The sequence below is a fragment of the Nerophis ophidion genome, linkage group LG09, assembly GCF_033978795.1.
Source record: "Nerophis ophidion isolate RoL-2023_Sa linkage group LG09, RoL_Noph_v1.0, whole genome shotgun sequence".
In the NCBI taxonomy this organism is placed as follows: domain Eukaryota; kingdom Metazoa; phylum Chordata; class Actinopteri; order Syngnathiformes; family Syngnathidae; genus Nerophis; species Nerophis ophidion.
The window spans coordinates 45,810,455-45,830,084 of NC_084619.1; the positions used below are offsets into that span (position 1 = coordinate 45,810,455).

Genomic DNA, 19,630 nt, shown 5'->3' on the forward strand with positions numbered 1-19,630 from the left:
TTCGGTCATAACCCAAAGTTCTTGACAATAGGTCAAGATGGGAACGTAGATTGATCGGTAAATTGACAGCTTTGCCCTCCAGCTCAGCTCCTTCTTCCTCACAACGGATCGACACAGCGTCTGCATTACTGAATACGCCGCACCGATCCGCCTGTTGATCTCACGATTCACTCTACCCTCACTCGTGAACAAGACCCCAAGGTACTTGAACTCCTCCACTTGGGGCAGGGTCTCCTCCCCAACCCCGAGGTGAAACTCCACACTTTTGCGGGCGAGAACCATGGACTCGGACTTGGAGGTGCTGATTCTCATCCCAGTCGCTTCACACGCGGCTGCAAACCGTTCCAGTGAGAGCTGAAGATCCTGGCCAGATGAAGCCATCAGGAACACATAATCTGCAAAAAGCAGAGACCTAATCCTGCAGCCACAAAACAGGATACCCTCAACGCCCGATCCACAACATACGCAGTCGAGGTCAGCAGAACATCATCCACACCATACAGCCGCCTCGACAATAGAAATGCGAAACTTGGTCCACTCGGACTCAATCTCCAAGACCTCCCTCGTGACGTGTTCAAAGTTCTTCCGGAGGTGGGAATTGAAACTCTCTCTGACAGGAGACTGTGCTATACGTTCCCAGCAGACCCTCACAATGCGTTTGGGCCTGCCAGGTCTGTCCGGCATCCTCCCCAACCATTGCAGCCAACTTACCACCAGGTGGTGATCGGTAAAAGCTCCGCCCTTCTCTTCACCCGAGTGTCCAAAACATGAAGCCGCAAATCCGATGACATAACTACAAAGTCGTTCATGAAACTGCGGCCTAGGGTGTCCTGTTGCCAAGTGCACATATGGACACCCTTATGTTTGAACATGGTTTTTGTTATGGACAATCTGTGACGAGCACAAAAGTCCAATAACAACACAACACTCGGGTTTAGATCCAGCCATTCTTCCCAATTGTGCCTCTCCAGGTTTCACTGTCATTGCCATCATGAGCGTTGAAGTCCCCCAGTAGCACAAGGGAATCACTCAGGGGAGCACTTTCCAGTACTCCCTCGAGTGTATCAAAAAATGGTGTGTGGTCTGAACTGCTGTTTGGTGCGTAAGCACTAACAACAGTCAGGACCCACCCCCCCACCCGAAGCCGGAGGAAACCTACCCTCTCGTCCACTGGGTTGAACTTCAACGTGCAGCCCTCGAGCCAGGGGGGCAGCAAGAATTGCTACCCCAACCCCTCGCATCTCACTGCTGGCAACGCCAGTGTAGAAGATAGTCCGAGAGAACTGGTTCCAGAGCCCTTGCTGTGCATCGAAGTGGGTCCGACTATATCCAGCCGGAACTTCTCCACCTCGCGCACTAGCTCAGGCTCCTTCACCCCAGCGAGGTGACATTCCATGTCCCAAGAGCTAGCTTATGTAGCTGAGGATCAGACCGCCAAGTACCCTGCCTTCGCCTGCCACCCAGCTCACAATGCACCCGACCTCTATGACCCCTCCCATGAGTGGTGAGCCCATTGGTGGGGGGGACCCACGTTGCTTCATAGGGACAAGCCTAGCCACCAGGCGGTTGCCATCGTGCCCCAACTCCGGGCCTGCCACCTTATCGTGTCCTCTACCACGATAAGGTGGCAGCTCTTCTTATAATTTTTAAGACTTGAGTTTTAAAATTTCGTATTTTTAGGTCATTTCAGCACTTACCTGCTGCGCTTATGTCATAGTCAGCAGCCAAGAGGAGCTTTTGTAACCTGTAACTGGTTTTGAAAAAGTTTTTTTGTCTTCTATATACCAAATATTATAAATGCAACAATCTGTTTTATTTAAGATTTATGGTAAATTGAAAAATGATTTAAAGTGTATCATAACCCCAAGAATTGGAGTCAAATTGAAGCGTGAGTTGTTGTAAGATTCATATTTCGAGTAAATAAAAAATGATGTTGTATTCTGTCGCTCTCCCAAGTGCTGTGTTGATGTTTTTACCACACCAACTGCTTTTAATAGCCATGTTGCTTTACCTGGACAACATTAGGTTTTGTTTTTCCTGGCTTACAGCGGGTGACAAGCTGGAAAAGCCAGCTCTATTCAGAACAGAGTGAATGGGCAGCTAATGATCAAATAATTGCATGTAATCACAGTGTGGGAATAGTCAAATAGTCAAAGTGGTTTGGATATGTAATTTGGCCGTGGCTTAAATGAGCTTCCGTCTTAGACCAATGTCACTTTTCCAGGCCTATGCTCCAAGAAAAGAAATTCAACATTCCTATTTAATTATTTTTCCAATGAGGACTACGGTCCTTTTCAGGAGTTGTATATGGCAATAATGACTTTACCTTCTTCTCAACATCAGAGATCATAACCCAGTTAAAGCCAAGTTAAGTAGAACAGATGTCTGGTTTTGTCATCTGTGCTTATTCCAGTATATATACATTTTCATGCCCACTCTTCCTGTACGGTAATAGGCATCTCTAATTCATGGTAGTCTATAGAGGAAGTTCCTGATCGTTGGAGACAAGTGGGCCAGACACACCAATTATGCTTACAGTAGGCCATATCCACAAGTACACACATTTGACATAAAACCACATTGACTGGCTATTGTTTGGACTAATCAGAATGCTTAAAAATTGATTCATCATTACTCAGTTTTACTTGTCCATGAAAATCTTCCCCTCTTTTTCCAAGTTTTCTCGATTTTTATGGAAAAATGCCTGCGTTGGTTTGAGAGTGATTAATTGTTTATTTTTTTAAACCTCAGTGTTAGTGTGGGCACAGCCTTAGTAGTCTAAATGCAAGTCTGAATTATATAACGACATTTGATCTGGGAAATATTTGCTCATTATTTCTTTAGGGCCAACCAGGAACAAGAGGATTTCCAGGGTTCCCAGTAAGTAAAAACAATACTTTTTTGGTTTGAATGACTCAGATATCACTTAAGTTTAGGTAATTTTAAAAATTAACATGTGTAACTGTAGATTGTGTCACAGTTTGTATGTTTCTTCACCTTCCTTTGTTTTGTGTATGTCTTTGTTGTTTTATGATGAGCCTAAAAACAGATAAAATAGGGTTGCCAACTATCCCTTGAAAAATGGAATCATATTGGTATGAGAAACACTAGGCGCTTATTTAGCTGAAAACACTCTGTCACGTAGTAGACCTACAGTTAAAAATCAAAATGACTGATTCTGATCGCTCACCTATCAAACTCAAAATAGGTCAGGCTTCTCTGGCCTCTGTATTTATTCCATTTGCCTTGGCTGTTACTATTTGACGACTGCTAGAGTTGTTTGCCTAGCTTCTAATGTTCTGACTCTGAATGGTGTTTTACATCAGTGACATTTTGTCTTTTGAAAAAATAAGCAATGGAGTTACCTCAAAAAACACATTTTTGTCCAACAAAAAGCAAGTGGCTAATATTGTGCTTGCTGCGATCAAAATTATCATGTTATCATTAATATCATTGTTATCATTATTATCATTGTATTGTTGTATGTGCTCACAAGTACTCACTGAAAAACATTCAAGTTTTAATTAAAAACAATTCAATACTGTAAGATTAAAAAAGACATTTGGCAGAAGAAAAATTAGCTACTGTTTTGGCTTCTTAAGAGCAATGTTTATTGCATAGTTGCTCAGACAGTAATGTGTTTATACAAATTTAGATTGGGGTATACCGTTTTTTAGGGAAAAACTTTAATACCGCTTGTATCTATGTTAGCATTTAAGCTGTCTATACATTAGAGTGCTAAATTGTCTCTCCAGGAAATTAACAGAAGTGCGGTTATGAACAACAATCTTTTTCTTTTTGGTTTTTTTTTACGATCATTTTAATTTTAAAACAGTAATACTAACCTTTGGGAGTTTTCCCACAGTTTAACATGAATACTGTTAATTGTTACATTCCTAGTGGCTATCAATTGGGTGAGCCAGTTTTGGTAACACAGTGTTCATTATTTATTTTTCGGGGAGTTTGCTACCCTAAGATGATTTGACATTGAAATAAAAATTTGCAACACCGTAAACATATAAATAGTTTATCTGATAAATAAATCACATTTTGCGATAGCCTCAATCTAATTCTGTATTGATGCGTGACATCAAATTGTAGGATCAACGAAGTGCATGTTCTGTCTTGCAGTTAATTTAATATCAAGGGTTTTTTAACAGCGGTCATTGTTTGAAAAAATAAATTTATATTTATATTTATATATATTTATTTTTAATTAATTATAATATAATTATATAATTTTAATTGTTTGAAAAAAAAAAAAAAAATATATATATATATATATATATATATATATATATATATATATATATATATATATATTATTATTTTTGTTTTTTATTTTTCACCCCATCCTTGTTTGTGAAATACTTAGCATTTCATGTAAGCTGCTTTTATACCCAATCATGGCACCCAACTGTTCCCAATTAGCCGTCACACCTGTGGGATGTTCCATATAAGTGTTTGATGAGCATTCCTCAACTTTATCAGTATTTATTGCCACCTTTCCCAACTTCTTTGTCATGTGTTGCTGGCATCAAATTCTAATGCTGGCATCAAATTCTAAAGCTAATGAATTTGATGCAAAAAAAAACAAAAAAAAATGTTAATAAGTTTGAACAGCAAATATGTTGTCTTTGTAGCATATTCAACTGAATATGGGTTGAAAATGATTTGCAAATCATTGTATTCCATTTACATTTACATCTAACGCAATTTCCCAACTCATATAGAAACGGGGTTTGTACTTCCATCTGAAAAAGGGGGAATCAAGTTGCAGTTGAAAATGTTCAACCTTTAATCCAAAGGCTTCTTCAGATACTTTGATTCCACCTTGTGGATTACCATGACCTGAATGACTGAAAACATTCCATTGTTGATTCAAACTGTATCTTTGTCACATATAATTACAATGTAACTGTTTTGCTTACAAATACATGTGTCTTCTTTTATTGTAGGGCCCAATTGGTTTGGATGGCAAACATGTGAGTCTCCCCAAGCATTTTGTTGTCATGATGCCAACACCCTATGGTGACATTGGCCCTTTGTCTCACCCAAATTTCCAGAAAATATAACAAATAACTTTTTTAGCCAGTTAAAATAAATATTGGTAATTAGTAAAGGTGTTCCGATCCAATATTGAAATTGGATATTGATCCGATATCAGGAAAAAAAAAAAAAAGGATCAGATCATATGGGCTTGCATTTAATAAATCCAATACAAGCAATTTACTTGTGCAAAGTTGGACAGGTAGTTATCATCCCTCCAATAAGCACACAAGTTTGATCTTTCATTTTATTTTAGTCAAGTCATTTACAAAAGGTTATGGTAGAGTATAGGCTACTAGGAGCTAGCAGCTACACAACAGCTAAACACAAAAGCCCACTAGATGGACAAATGTGGTAAGTGTCCTTAATTGAACAAACTTGCAGTCTAAAACATCACATTTGTCATTACAAAGAAGTATCAAATCATTATAGTTCCATATTACTTACACATACAAAGTATGTCTACATCATTCAATATGTTCCATCATGAGCTTAATTTCATTCATTATGTTTAATATTATTATATACAGTATATATTGTGTCTTTTAAGATCAGTGTTCAGCTCGCAGTGACAATATGAAGGCATATAGTTGATTTAGCTTTAGCCTCTCAGTCTGTTGGCATTAGGTTTACTCGTTTTTTGGCTAACTAAAAAAATTTTGTGCAGCTGACTATGGTTGCATCATGTAGAGTAATGGCTATTATGTGGTTTTATGACACTGCTTTGAAGTCCTGCTGAATATGTATGGTTGTCTGAAAATGTGCTCAAAGGAATAATCCAGCCACTTCTTCATCTTCTTTAGCTCCATTTTTCAAATGATGGAATTGAAGTTTGTTAAAATTAAATTTAAAAAAAGCCGCACACTTGCTTTGATATGGCGGTAGAATAAAAACACAAACTGTTTTCTGCGAACTAGAGTTTTTCAGCACAGAAGTTCCTTGGCTCCTTTTCCAAGCTTTGAGTTTTGCCGGGGCTTTTCAAAATTCAGGGAAATAGAAATGTTCCTTAAACTTAAACTTCATGTAGTGGCAAAGAGTTTTTTTTTTGTTTCCAATGTATTAAAAGTTATTGTTTGTTGTGTTTAGGGATGTAACAATACAATAATTTCAAATCATGGTTATTTTGAACAAACATTTCATGGTTGTTTATTATAATGGTATTGCTGAATTTAAGATAGCTAGCAATTAGCGCGTTAGTTTGTGTAAATGAGCAGTATCACCAATTGAAGTGCAGTAACCAATCACGGTTTTATGATAGTTTAACTTTACAACGATAATACCAACTGTCGGGAGTTTTACTACGTTTTATGATTAATATGCGTAGTAATCATAAAAAAATATACTGACGCATTGAGGCATTATGAAACACAAGTATCTAGATGTGTGTATGTATCACAACAATAGCAAAACACATGAGCGATACAGCTGCTGTGTTGTTTGACTGCGAAATACCAAACTGTGTTTATAAGAAAGAAACTCTTTCAGCTCTCAAGTGATGGTTCGTACTAAACAAAGTGATGTGCCGCATTTTACATTGTTTTTTGTCTGGATCAAAGATCTAAATTGAACTAAAAAAAAAATCAAATTATGAGATAAAAGTTGTTGGATAATTTTGTTTTGATGGGAACTTTCCTTTTTATGTTAACTATTTGGCTCATAGACCGGAGTTGCTCTTTTCATATTCCTTTTTTCAAAAGCTGGTCATTAAAAAAAAAAAATTGAAAAAAAAAAAAAAAAAAAAAAAAATATATATATATATATATATATATATATATATGTATATATTCGCTAACTATTATTTTATTTGCAGGTCAAATGTAATGTAATGTCTTTCTAAATTCAGCAGATAGCAGATGACCATTATGAAAATTAAAACAGTATCAATGCAGTGTTAATACAGGTAGAAGAGTTCCACACACTCGATGAGGCGTCATTTACCCATCGCCACTGTAAATAATACATACTGAGTTGTGGTTGTAGTGGAACCTATTTAAGTCGACCAGTGTTCATGCAGACAATCCGTATGTGTTGACCAACTTATCAAGTCCTGATGTCGACATGTATGGCTGACTGCTTTTGTAGGACACTTCTAACTTGATACCTTTAAGAAGTTGATCAGTTTATGTTGACATGTTGTAGTGTTGTTAACGTCATCATTATCGCTCACATGCAGATTTAAGTTGCATGTACTGTTTAAATGTGGAAGCAATAGCTAACTTCAGTTATGTCGACAACCTTTATGTTGATGTGTATGAGTCAACCTTGCATGCTGACTTAAATGTGTGCTACTTTATTAGGCTGGTTTTACAACGCCAACATAAAAAGGTGTCTTTCATCTTCATCAGGGACAGAATGGGCCTAAAGGTGACATGGTAAGTTTTACTTTGTTAAAAACATCACTATTACTGTCCAGGTTGTAAAATGTATACATGAAAAATAAAATTTCAACAAACACTGAACTCTGTGTTCAGGTCACTTTAACCACGCTTGTTAAGTTTGGCTGGAGAGAAAAATGAGTGTGAAAATATGGGCATAATAGAGATTCAACAGATGGAAGCGTTTAACCACAAATTAGTTTGGAGGGTTGGCTTAGTAGGCTAAATTGGGACCACTTGATATGAATATGCGGCTATTTCAGACTAAACTTACCCCTGCATACTTCAAGCATTTTCTTTAATTTCTAAATCATAGCAGTAGTAGTAAACACATGGCATTTGATATGTCGTCCATCTTAATTGTTTACATGTTTAATCAGCTAAACCTAACCCCCTTTAAAGAGGAACTGCCTATAGTTCACAATCATTATGAAATACATGACGACGAATGTTTATTTTAAATGCATTCTAAATATTAAATACATTTGATCAAAAGTCTGCTCATGATGGAGTCTATGGGAGATCTATTCTGCCTATAAAGCCCATAACAACCATCCAAACACCTCCATTAGGCTTTTATATACATGTTATTATATACAGTATGTAATGTAGTAACAGTCACATTTATAGTAACATTTAATATTTACGTATTTTGATCATTGTAAGCATAAGGTGGGAGGTTAGCTTTTTGTGTCGTTCTCGCCAGTTCCAGATTGTCAAATGGCTGTCAAAGTGTCCCAACTTTGGTAAGATGCACGATTTCTGATCTACAATAAACTTACAGGGAACAGAGAAGCGAGGAAATATCAGACCACTTGATGATATAAACATAGGCACGCACGGAAGTGATCACCTCACTGCTATAAATAGTATGTCGGCGTTAGCGCTTATAATAACAAGTGTCCCAACTTTGGTGAGATGCACGATTTCTGATCTACAATAAACTTACAGGGAACAGGGCAGCGAGGAAACATCAGACCACTTGATGATATAAACATAGGCACGCACGGAAGTGATCACATCACCGCTATAAATAGTATGTCGGCGTTAGCGCTTATACTAACAATATTAGCAATACTCGGTTTTGAGTCACGAAATATGAATTGAGTATTGTAGGTGCTTTTTGAATGGTTATTTATCGGATTTTATGGGTGAAACTCTGCAGTAAGCACACTTTCGTTTACGTTTGTTTAATACTTAAAATGCATTAAAAAAAAATCCGTCCGTGTGAACAATATGCAAATTCCCCCAAAACTGCACTTCCCCTTTAAGACAAAACAGTGAATTTTAAATTTGCCCAATCCAATATTGATATCGGATATCAGTCGATACCAGCAGAAAATCAGACTTTGTGTAAAATCTCTGATATTGGTACTCAAATATGGACAATCTTTATTTGTTCCTGCACTCCTGATTACAACATCTGCAACTAAGCGTTGTCAATCCAATGTAGCTTCATCACAGAGGAGGCTGTTAAGGTTTTTGAGCCAAACGGAGTTATTTATGCGTGCACATGAACGACACTTTCATCGAGTCTTCTAACATCAACGTCCTCTCATGAGGAGACTTTATTTTCTTCTTCTTCTGTTGAACACACAACTGCTGTAGTGTTAAACACTACACAGCACCAGGGCGCCCTTAAGGGGATAACATGCGCTACAACATCCAACCACTACAACACAGTCACTCAGAGTAAGAGCGCAGATATATACAATCTTAACACCCCCACTCCCTATTAGCTCGCTGTGTTGAACCAATTCGTAAAAAATATTATAAGAACACTTTCCATAATCCTGTTTTGTCAATATTCCTCCTTATAGTCTTCATCCCAAAATGCCAAACATATTCTGTGAAAAAAATTTCAACTTCTGTTTAGTAGCTGGTTTTGGCAGGATATCAGCAACCATTTGTTCTGTAGGGCAATATTCCAGTAATACCCTACCACTAGCAACAATGTCTCTTATGAAGTGGTATTTCACATCAGTGTGTTTGCATCTTTGTCTGTTAACAGGATCCTTGGCATCCATGCCAATCCTGACTATATTATACACCCCGCTAGCAGCAAATCCGGCCACTCCCCCATCCCCCCATGTGTCGGTAAGGTGGGTGGGGTAGGGGGTGTGGGGGTGTAAAATATAGTCAGGAAATGTCATGGATGCAAATGATTCTGGGTATTTTTTGTGTTGCGTTTATGTTTTGTTACTGTGAGGATTTTCTCCCGAAATGTGTTAGTCATTCTTGTTTGGTGTGGCTTCACAGCGTGGCGCATATTAGTAAGAGTGTTAAAATTTAGTGAGTGCAATCGTACCTTGGTTATCTTCGTACACTTTTGTTTTAACATATTGATAGTTATCAAGACCTTTTAGTAGCTGTTCTATATAAAGACACTCCTGTGCCGCCTTCTGCATTAGAATTCTTACACTTAACATGTCAGCTGTCGGTGAAAACGTCTCTTCATAATCAGTTCTTACTTTCTGGTCGTATCCTTTAGCAACAAATCTCGCCTTATATTTATTAGATCCATCTGTGTCTGTTTTGAGTGCATAAACCCACTTCGCTTTTAAAGCTCGCTTACCTGGTGGTAAGTCAGTCAACTGGAATGTGTCATTTTCCATTCATGGCGTTTTTCCAGTGCATTGATTTGGATGATACTGTAACACGGCTTCCTGATAAGTTTCTGGAATGTCACAAACTGCTCGATAACAGAAATCAACGCATGTTTGTAATCTTTCCAATGAATCGTCTGTTTTTAAATCTTGTAAATAAGCAGTTTTTTGTTTTATCCTGAATGGATTCTTTCTGATTTCTGTTCCAGAATTTGCCGCTGACTGTTCCACATCTTCCTGCTCATTTAAATTTTCAGTCTTGTTTTCAGGTTGAACTCTGTCCTCATCCTTCTGGTCACTGTCCCAGACTGCAATGTCTCAATGTTATGTCCTGCGTATGGCTCCAAAGTTTTTGTCTCACTCTCTACACTTGTTTTGGTTGCAAAGTTCACCAATCTGATCTTTTGGACCTTTTCCATTTCTGGATAATATACAAGGAAGGCTGGGCTCTTTTTATCATATCCTATGAAAATGCCCTGCTCACTTTTGGAGTCTAGTTTTCCTCTTTCTTGTTTGTAACTAAAACATGTAGACCCAAACTTTTGCATTTGTGACACATTTGGTACTTTTCCTGTAAGTAACTCATATGCTGTTTTCTTTGTCTGTCTATTGTAACACCTGTTTCTAACATGAGCTGCTGTTTGAATGGCATAGTTCCACAAATAGTTTGGTAGTTTGCTTTCTATTAGTAAGCATCTAGCCACGTCAAACAGTGTTCGCCATCCTCTCTCTGCTGTGCCATTTTGGTGTGGCGAATAAGGCGGTGACGTCTCATGTCTTATTTTGTTCTTTGTTAGTAACATTTGGAACTCTCTGTTTGTAAACTCAGTGCCGTTTTCTGAACGTATACACTTCACATCTCCAAAGGGTACATCTGCCAAGAACTTTTCTGTTGCAGCAACTGCATCTCTTTCTGACTAAAGGAAATATACTAATACAGCACCTAAATAGTCATCTGTGAAACATTGTGCGTATTTGTGTCCAACTAGGCTCTCAGTTATCATTGGCCCTGCTAGGTCTGTATGGATTAACTCCAGGGGTTTATTTGCTTTAGCATCTAGTTCCCTATTTCTCATTTGGGTAAACTTGCCTTTTGTACATATTTCACACATCTGATCCGGCTTAACAAAATTTCCCTTAATTACCATACCTTTGACCACAGTTTGGAGTTTGATTACATCCTCATAGTTGCAGTGTCCTAGAATCTCGTGCCATGTTTGTACGTCACGAAAAACTTTACTCTGATCTTCATTTGCATCAACAGTTGGTGGATAATACAGCTTCTCATGTTCGTGTATTTTAAATCCGTTACCGTCTTTAGTGATCATGTGGCTCTCTTCTTTCTTGAAAGTTATTGTTGCTCCTCCGTCGGCTGCTCTCGCCACTGAAAAGATGTTGTGGGGATATGAGGGCATGTACAGAGTATTTCGTAGTTGTGCCCTGTGCTGTCGTCCATCGCTGTCCACTAGATGTATCATTGCTGTTCCTCTTCCTTGGGCCATTCCACTGCATCTTGTCCCATCAGCTAGTTCCACTGAATGAGTCTCTGGTTGAAAAGTGTTGTCAAAGCTTGTAAAGTTATTCACATCATTTACAATGTGAGACGTCACATCCACCATAATGCCTTTCATCTTTATTTTGGGTGCTGACTCACTTTCTTCTTGTGCTGCTTTGAAGAGGTAATCACTGGGTTGTTCATCAGTTACCTTTCTGACATTGTCTCGTTTATCTTTCTTTATGCATATGGTTTCTTGGTGTGAGTTGCTTTTACAAAAGTTGCACCACACTTTTTGGATTACATTTCTTGCTCTGTGTCCTTTTAATCCACATTTGAAACATGTCAGATCTCCATCTTCACTTCTACTTTGAGTGCTGCTGGTGTACTTATGGATATTTCTATCCTGTCTTGTGAACGTTTTCATCACATTGTCTGTCAGCAGTACTAATTTTCTATGACTCTTAGTAAATAACTAATCTCCTTTTGAAATCTGTAAATGTCACATTGTCTTTGTTTTGTGTTACATGTACAACTAATGGTTTGTAAGAGTCAGGAAGTCCTCCAAGAATCATGGCTATGATCAGACTATCACTGACAGTCTCACCGGCATCACAAAGTGCTGTAATCAGGTTTTCCGCTCTGATGACATAGTCCGTAGTTGACTCTCTGTCTACTTTCCGTAGTTTTGTCAAGGACGTGTGTACAGGTTGATAATTCGTGGCTTGCTTTTTCCTGAGTAGTGCTCCCTCAGTATTTTCAGTGCTTTTCTCCCATCGTATGTAGCATCATGTCTTATTAAAGATAAGCTTTTATCATCGAACAACCTTATGAGCTCTGCATAGCAGTCTGGATTCTTTATTCTGTCCGCTGCTGCTTGCTCTTCTCCAACTGGCTCATTTTGAACAGTGTCTTTCAACTTTAAAATATGTAAGTGTCCCAAAAAACTTGCTTCCCTAATGTCATACTTGCTTTCGAATCCATCAAAATATGGTTGCGGGGATACTGCTCCAGTTGTACGAGCCGCCATATTTGTTTAAGCTACGCACTTTAGCAGTGTGCTATGCTAATTAGCTCAAACTTTAGCGTGTACTTCTTCTTCGAGAGTACACGCTACTTTATTGGCTGAAGTCCGTTTAATGCTCCGTGTAATACTTCACGTTTGCATTACCTTTATCCTTGGTCAAGCAGTTCTCCTCTGTTAACTCAAGTCCACACCTGCAAACTTTCTTGGCTTCTCTGTCCGTGCGTCGACTCAACGCTACCTCGCCTTGTTTGCCTGAAATGGCTGGAATCACTGGGGTTCCTGGAATAACTGCGGTTACTGGACTCACTGGGGTAGCTGGGCCCAGTGAGTGCGGTTTGCGGTCTCATCCGCGTAGTCTGCGGATAAACCGCTGGTCGGGCGGGTGACATGACGAAAAAATTGATTTTAATTAGATTCGGGCGGTTGGCGGTTGAACCATCCGGAAATATTTGATATACATGGTTCTGGGATCGGTATCCTTTGCCATTCAAAGAGCCATTTAAGACCCGTGTCACAAAGCGAAGAAGACAATAGGAGACACTTTTATTCTCTAGAATGACTGCCGGCTGTCACCCAGATAATAAGTATTAGGGCGTGCTATGAAGCCATTGGCTTTGTCGCCTTCTACAACATGTGTGATCTGCTTGTCAGTCCAGCATCATGTTGCATATGGCTTCCGCGACAACACGCACACGACTGCAAGGCATACTGGGTGACACAGAGTACACTAATGGTTGCGATATAAACAATTTTAACATTCTTAGTACACGCACACAACTGCAAGGCATACTGGGTGACACAGAGTACACTAATGGTTGTGATATAAACAATTTTAACATTCTTAGTAATATGTGCCACGCTGTGAAGCCACACAGTACAAGATTGACAAACACATTTCGGGAGAACATCCTCACAGTAACACAACATAAACGCAACACAACAAATACCCAGAATCCTTGTATCCGTGACACACCTGACTATTTTATACACCACGCTAGCAGTAAACCCCGCCATCCACCCCCCCCCAACCCCCGTGCATCGGTAAGGTGGGCGGGGTTGGGGGAGCGGGGGTGTAAAATATATTCAGGAAGTGTCACGGATACAAAGGATTCTGGGTATTTGTTGTATTGCGTTTATGTTGTGTTTTTGTGAGGATGTTCTCCCGAAATGTGTTTGTCAATCTTGTATTGTGTGGCTTCACAGCGTGGCACATATTAGTAAGTGTTAAAGTTGTTTATGTCACAACCATTAGTGTATTCTGTGTCACCCAGTATGCCTTTCAATCTTGTACATGTGATTGTGGAAGCTGCACACAACATGTTGGTGGAATAACAATCGGTTCGTACATGTTGTTGAAGGTGTCAAAGGCAATGGCTTCACAGCACGCCCATATTCTTGTCATCAGGATGAAGGCCATTGGATAGTCGTGAGAACTTTAGCAGCTCCAAATGTCTTCATTACTCTGTGAAACAGGTTTAAATAGCTCTGTGAGTGGTAAAGGCGGCCGACCTCTGATGTATTTCAGCGGGCGGGTACGGTTCTGATTAAATGTTGGTTCGGGTGGATGACGACTTTGGTGATGTGGTTGCGGATGATATAATTGCCTATCCGCGCATCTCTAATGCGTGCACATGAACGGCACTTTCATCGAGTCTTCTAACATTAACAAACAAACAAACAATAACAGTGCGATATGTTTTCATAACATGGTCACTACTGCCTACTTTCTCTTGTTATATTCTTATTTTACTGTTATATTTTTATTCCCATTGTTGCTTTTTATTTTGTATTCCTATTGTAATATTTCTCTATTTTGTTTCCATTTAAACCCCCAATATTTACTTTTTACTTTTTTTAAATCGATCTCAACTCTGTACACTGCTGCTGGAATTTTAATTTTCCTGAAGGAACTCTCCTGAAGGAATCAATAAAGTACTATCTACTAGAGATGCGCGGTTTGCGGTCTCATCCGCGGAGTCCACGGATAAACCGCGGGTCGGGCGGGTGACGTGACGAAAAAATTGATTTTAAATAGATTCGGGCGGGTGGCGGTTGAACCATTTGGAAATATTTGATATACATGGTTTAGGGATCGGTAACTTTCACCGTTCAAAGAGCCATTTTGGACCGGTGTCACAAAGCGAAGAACACAATAGGAGATGTAAACATTCTCAAAAATTTCTGCCGGCAGTCACTCAGTTAATAATTATTAGGGCGTGCTCTGAAGCCTTTGCCGCCTTCTACAACATGTACAATCTACTTGCAAGTCCAACAATATGTTGTGTGTGGCTTCCGCAGACACACGCACACGACTGCAAGGCATACTGGGTGATACAGAGTATACTGATGGTTGTGATGTAAACAATTTTAACACTCTTACTAATATGCGCCATGCTGTGAAGCCACACCAAACAATAATGACAAACACATTTCGGGAGAACATCCTCACAGTAACACAACATAAACGCAACACAACAAATACCCAAAATCCTTGGCATCCATGCCAATCCTGACTATATTATACACCCCGCTAGCAGCAAATCCGGCCACCCCCCCATCCCCCCGTGTGTCGGTAAGGTGGGTGGGGTAGGGGGTGTGGGGGTGTAAAATGTAGTCAGGAAATGTCATGGATGCAAATGATTCTGGGTATTTTTTGTGTTGCGTTTATGTTTTGTTACTGTGAGGATTTTCTCCCGAAATGTGTTAGTCATTCTTGTTTGGTGTGGCTTCACATTGTTTATATCACAACCATCAGTGTACTCTGTATCACCCAGTATGCCTTTCAATATTATATGTGTGTTTGAAGAAGCTGCACACAACGTGTTGCTGGACTGGCATACGGTCTGCACATGATGTTGAAGGTGTCAAAGGCAATGGCTTCACATCACCCCCTTTTTCTCGTTATCTGAATGAGCATCATCGGATATTCGCGAGAACGCTAGTGGCTCCCATTGCCTTCTTTACTTTGTGACACGGGTCAAACTAGCTCTTTAAGTGGTAAAGGTCGCCGACTCCGGATATATAACAACGGGCGGCTGGCGGTTCTGATAAAATATTGGTTCGGGTGGATGACGACTTTATTGATGCGGTTGTGGATGATATAATTACCTATCCGCGCATCTCTACTATCCATATATCTATCCATCCATCCATCCATCTATCCATCCATCCATCCATCCATCCATCCATCCATCTATCAACGTCCTCTCATGAGGAGACTTTATTTTCTTATTTTTCTGTTGAACACACAACTGCTGTAGTGTTAAACACTACACAGCACCAGAGCGCCCTCAAGGGGATAACATGTGCTACAACATCCAACCACTACACCACAGTCACTCAGAGTAAGAGCGCAGATATATACAATCTTAACAGTGGCTAGCGAGTGCGGCTTAAGTATGTGCCACATCAGTGCAAAGATATTTATAATCTTTGCCTCCATAGCGGCAAAAAAAGTACATTTCTTACAAGTTGTCACAATCGTATTTGCCGGAGTAGAACCCCAACGCAAAGAATAAATAAGAAAAATAAAGAGCAGACTCAAAAAGGAGTGAGGAAAATACCTAAGTATGCTCACAAAAGGTGTAAAAAAAAAAGCATAAAACACATTTAAAAGGTGTGGAGGGGATACAATTAAGATTACATGGCAGAGCCTCAGGAAACAAGAAGTGTGCTTGGAGCCAAAGCAGAGGAGATGAACACGACTGGAAGGGTGGACCATTAGGAATCTACTGGTGCCAAGTGAACGGACTAGAGGGCTTAAGTCAGAAGGAAATGGGAGTCAGGTGTGCGTGAAGGTAGCTCTGCCATGTGACCCAGAAACCAGACACTGCAACATAAAGCATTAAGTTGGCAGCGGAACTGCCAGATCATGACACAAATATCCCTGCAGGACAAGGAAAAGCTAAAAAAGCTACAGCTTGACCCATGCCAGAGAGAGCAGGAGTCAAGAAGCCATTCTAACAGCTAAGCTAGCGTTAATGTAATGTAGCAAAACAAAAGTAGAATAAGTGTCTTTTGTACTTTAACCGAAATGTAGCTGGAACTGTTACTGTACAGTGAAGAGTAAACACCTAACAGGAAATGATCAAGTACTTTATTAAAGCGTATTAAGTAGTAGACAACTTCTACTACTACTCTGAGCTTACACATCCAAACACCAAAAATTGACACAAAATGTGACTGCAAACATCAGCAGCCAAAGTAAGAGCCTATGTTTTTTTAAAAATAAGTTTTCATTTGAAATTTTAATGTTATATTTGGAAATGTTTTTATTATAATTTATATGCCTAATAATATATTGTGATAATTACTAACGGTCATTTATTACATTATTAATGATCGTTACAGCAAATGTTTTTTTAAACGCCAGGACTGTCTGTTCAGATATTATTTGTTTTATATCCTGTTGTAAATGTTTATGCTTTCAACTGTACTTGTACAAATGAGGTGGAATATCATTTAGAAACACTGAAAATATTCTCCTATTTTCGAATAGTTGCAATCAAAGCAGAAAATTAATCGCAGCAGCTGTATATTTTGCACTTTTTAAAAATTAATCTATACACGTAAAAAGCGTAATTGCTTTCAGATGTTATATGTTAATATGTCCTTTTTGCTCTGTTTAAATTGTCTTGAGAGTCCATCTTCTCCCTGATATTCTGTACATTAACAGTAATTTAAATACATATAAGCTAACATTTTCCAATAATGTACAAACAACTATGATTTGAAATTAACAAATAGTTCCAAAAGATCAATTATTTGAGTCATACTTAAAAAATATATATAATAAGACATAAGTCAAGCTATTTAGGTATAAAAATGTAAAGAAAAATGTTTAAGTTTTTTACTCCCAAACATTGAAAAAAGCTCCAGGACCACATGCACACTTGTAGCTAATGGGAGAAAAGGACCCATTTGGCGGCAAGATTCAAAGGACACTGAGCTTTTTGAATTGGGACAGCCTTCAGGCACCGAGATGACGTCAGCACCCCACAAACACGCACTGCGAATGGTGCAGCTGCCGTATTGAGATACAGCTATTGTACTTTCCACTTGGTCTGTGGTATATCGCCTGTCGCTTTCCTTCCAGCATAAATAGTTCTGGGGTCTTATGGGATAGAATCGTGTAATCATGCACACATATTCACTGTGTGCTAATTTTAAACATATTTTGAGGACATATAACCTTTGTTCTTCTTGCAATGTGATTCAAGTCATGTCAGCCTTTCTGATGATCTGGCTTTCATCATACTGGCCATTGATTCCACTCGTTTTTTGAATGCTGATGGGCAGACTGGGGAAAATGTTCACTAAAGTGACCCTAGCCTAGCATGGAAAATGTTTTAAAATAACATTGCTTGTTGATTATTGTGATTATTCTTCCCTAATTAGCCCCTATATAATAGTCTTCATCACATCAAAAAGATGTTAATGGGGGTTTAAGAGGCTGCGGTTTATATTAGCCGTACTGTTTTGAAAATGGTTTGTTGCTGCTAAACTGATGGGGTCACCCATTCGGAGAAGAATAGATGTGTCAAAATCCAACCCCCTCCATGTATTCATCAATCAAGCAGTTCCTGCACATTGTCAGCTTATACCCCAGGGTATGAAGGGAAGTCAAATTAAACGGGGTTGCTCAAAACCACGACCCAACACTAGTTGTGCTAACTCTTTGGTTTAAATGATGCGTTGACATATTGTCTTGTGTCAATAATGTTGATTGAAGGAATAGATTCACATTTCACTTATGCAGTGACTTTTCTGAAACCTGATTACGGACTGTTACTGTTCTCTTTCAGGGTCAGCGTGGTCCTAAAGGACTCCCCGTAAGTCAGAAAAAGAAGACCATACAACATCAAACTATTTCCAGACAACTTTAACCAACTGACGTGTGTCGTTTTCTCACTTAGGGAGAAATGGGACCTAAAGGAGAAAAGGTGAGTGATGGTTGATTCCAATCATACCACAGAAACGGGTCATGCTGTGATTTTTATTTTCCATAAAATTTTGGGGCGGGGCTTGTACAAAATAAAATCTAAGGAATCAGATTTGACTCTGAAAAACTTAAGTCAATAACAGCCATAGATTTCGGAATCCAGTGGAAGTAGAGTTGTTAACAAAGTACAAAAAAGTTTAAAGTCACTGTGTTTAAAAATGCTACTAATTGTCAAGCGGCAGCAGTGTGCTTCAATGGTCCATCCCACACCGGAAGTCAGGTGATCTGTGGAGGAAACACAAAGAGCAGCACATGCAAAGAGCTGTTTCAAAACAGAAAATACATAATGTTCACAATTATGTTTTTTCCAAGTGAAGTCAAACAAATATACAGTGCTTCACTTTTTCCAGATTTAGTTATGTTACACCTTTATTCCAAAATGGATTGAATACATTTTTGTCCTCAAAATTCTTCAAACAGTTCCCCACAATGACATTTTTTTTTCAAATGTATTAGAAATAAAAAACTAAAAAAATCAAATGTATTTAGAGCCTTTGCTCAATATTTTGTTGATGCATTTTTGGCAGTAATTAAAGCCTCAAGTCTTTTTGAATACGATGCCACAAGCTTAGTACACTTATCTTTAGGCAGTTTCGGCCAAACCGCTCTGCAGCACCTCCCATACTCCATCAGGTTAGATTGGAAGTGTTTGTTTTCGTCCAGGATGTCTCTGTACATTGCTGCATTGATGTAAGACAAGAACTCATGTTTTTTCCCCCATGCATTCTAATTCGCATAATACGGCGTGGCAAACAATGCAGCTAATAGGAGTACTCTGTTGTTCCCATTATGCCCTCTAAAAAACTTCCAAAAACCAATAGCAATACTCTATTTACATATCATCATCTGAATATTATTATGAGCATTAGAGGTATTATTATAATCGCTAACGTAAACCAACTACTTTTAAGGGCCCAGTGATCACATAGAGCTAACTATCTTATGCATCTACAGTATTGGCATACTGGTCTGCTGCTACTGTATCGCCTCTCAGTTGGTGTAAGTTAATTCTAAATTATATACCATGCCTCTCACTTGTATAGTAGAAGGTTGTGGCCATAAATCGATAAATTGGTC

General features: G+C 38.9%; 1 protein-coding gene across 1 annotated transcript in view; it reads left to right on the forward strand.

Moving 5' to 3' along the window:
* Nucleotides 1-19,630, forward strand: part of col13a1 (collagen, type XIII, alpha 1) — a 151,158-nt gene that overhangs the window by 21,369 nt on the left and 110,159 nt on the right. The window contains exons 5-9 of the mRNA XM_061911054.1: nucleotides 2,845-2,880; nucleotides 4,959-4,985; nucleotides 7,395-7,421; nucleotides 18,357-18,383; nucleotides 18,468-18,494. Coding sequence (XP_061767038.1) covers nucleotides 2,845-2,880; nucleotides 4,959-4,985; nucleotides 7,395-7,421; nucleotides 18,357-18,383; nucleotides 18,468-18,494 — 144 coding nt within the window. The remainder of the gene's footprint in view (nucleotides 1-2,844; nucleotides 2,881-4,958; nucleotides 4,986-7,394; nucleotides 7,422-18,356; nucleotides 18,384-18,467; nucleotides 18,495-19,630) is intronic.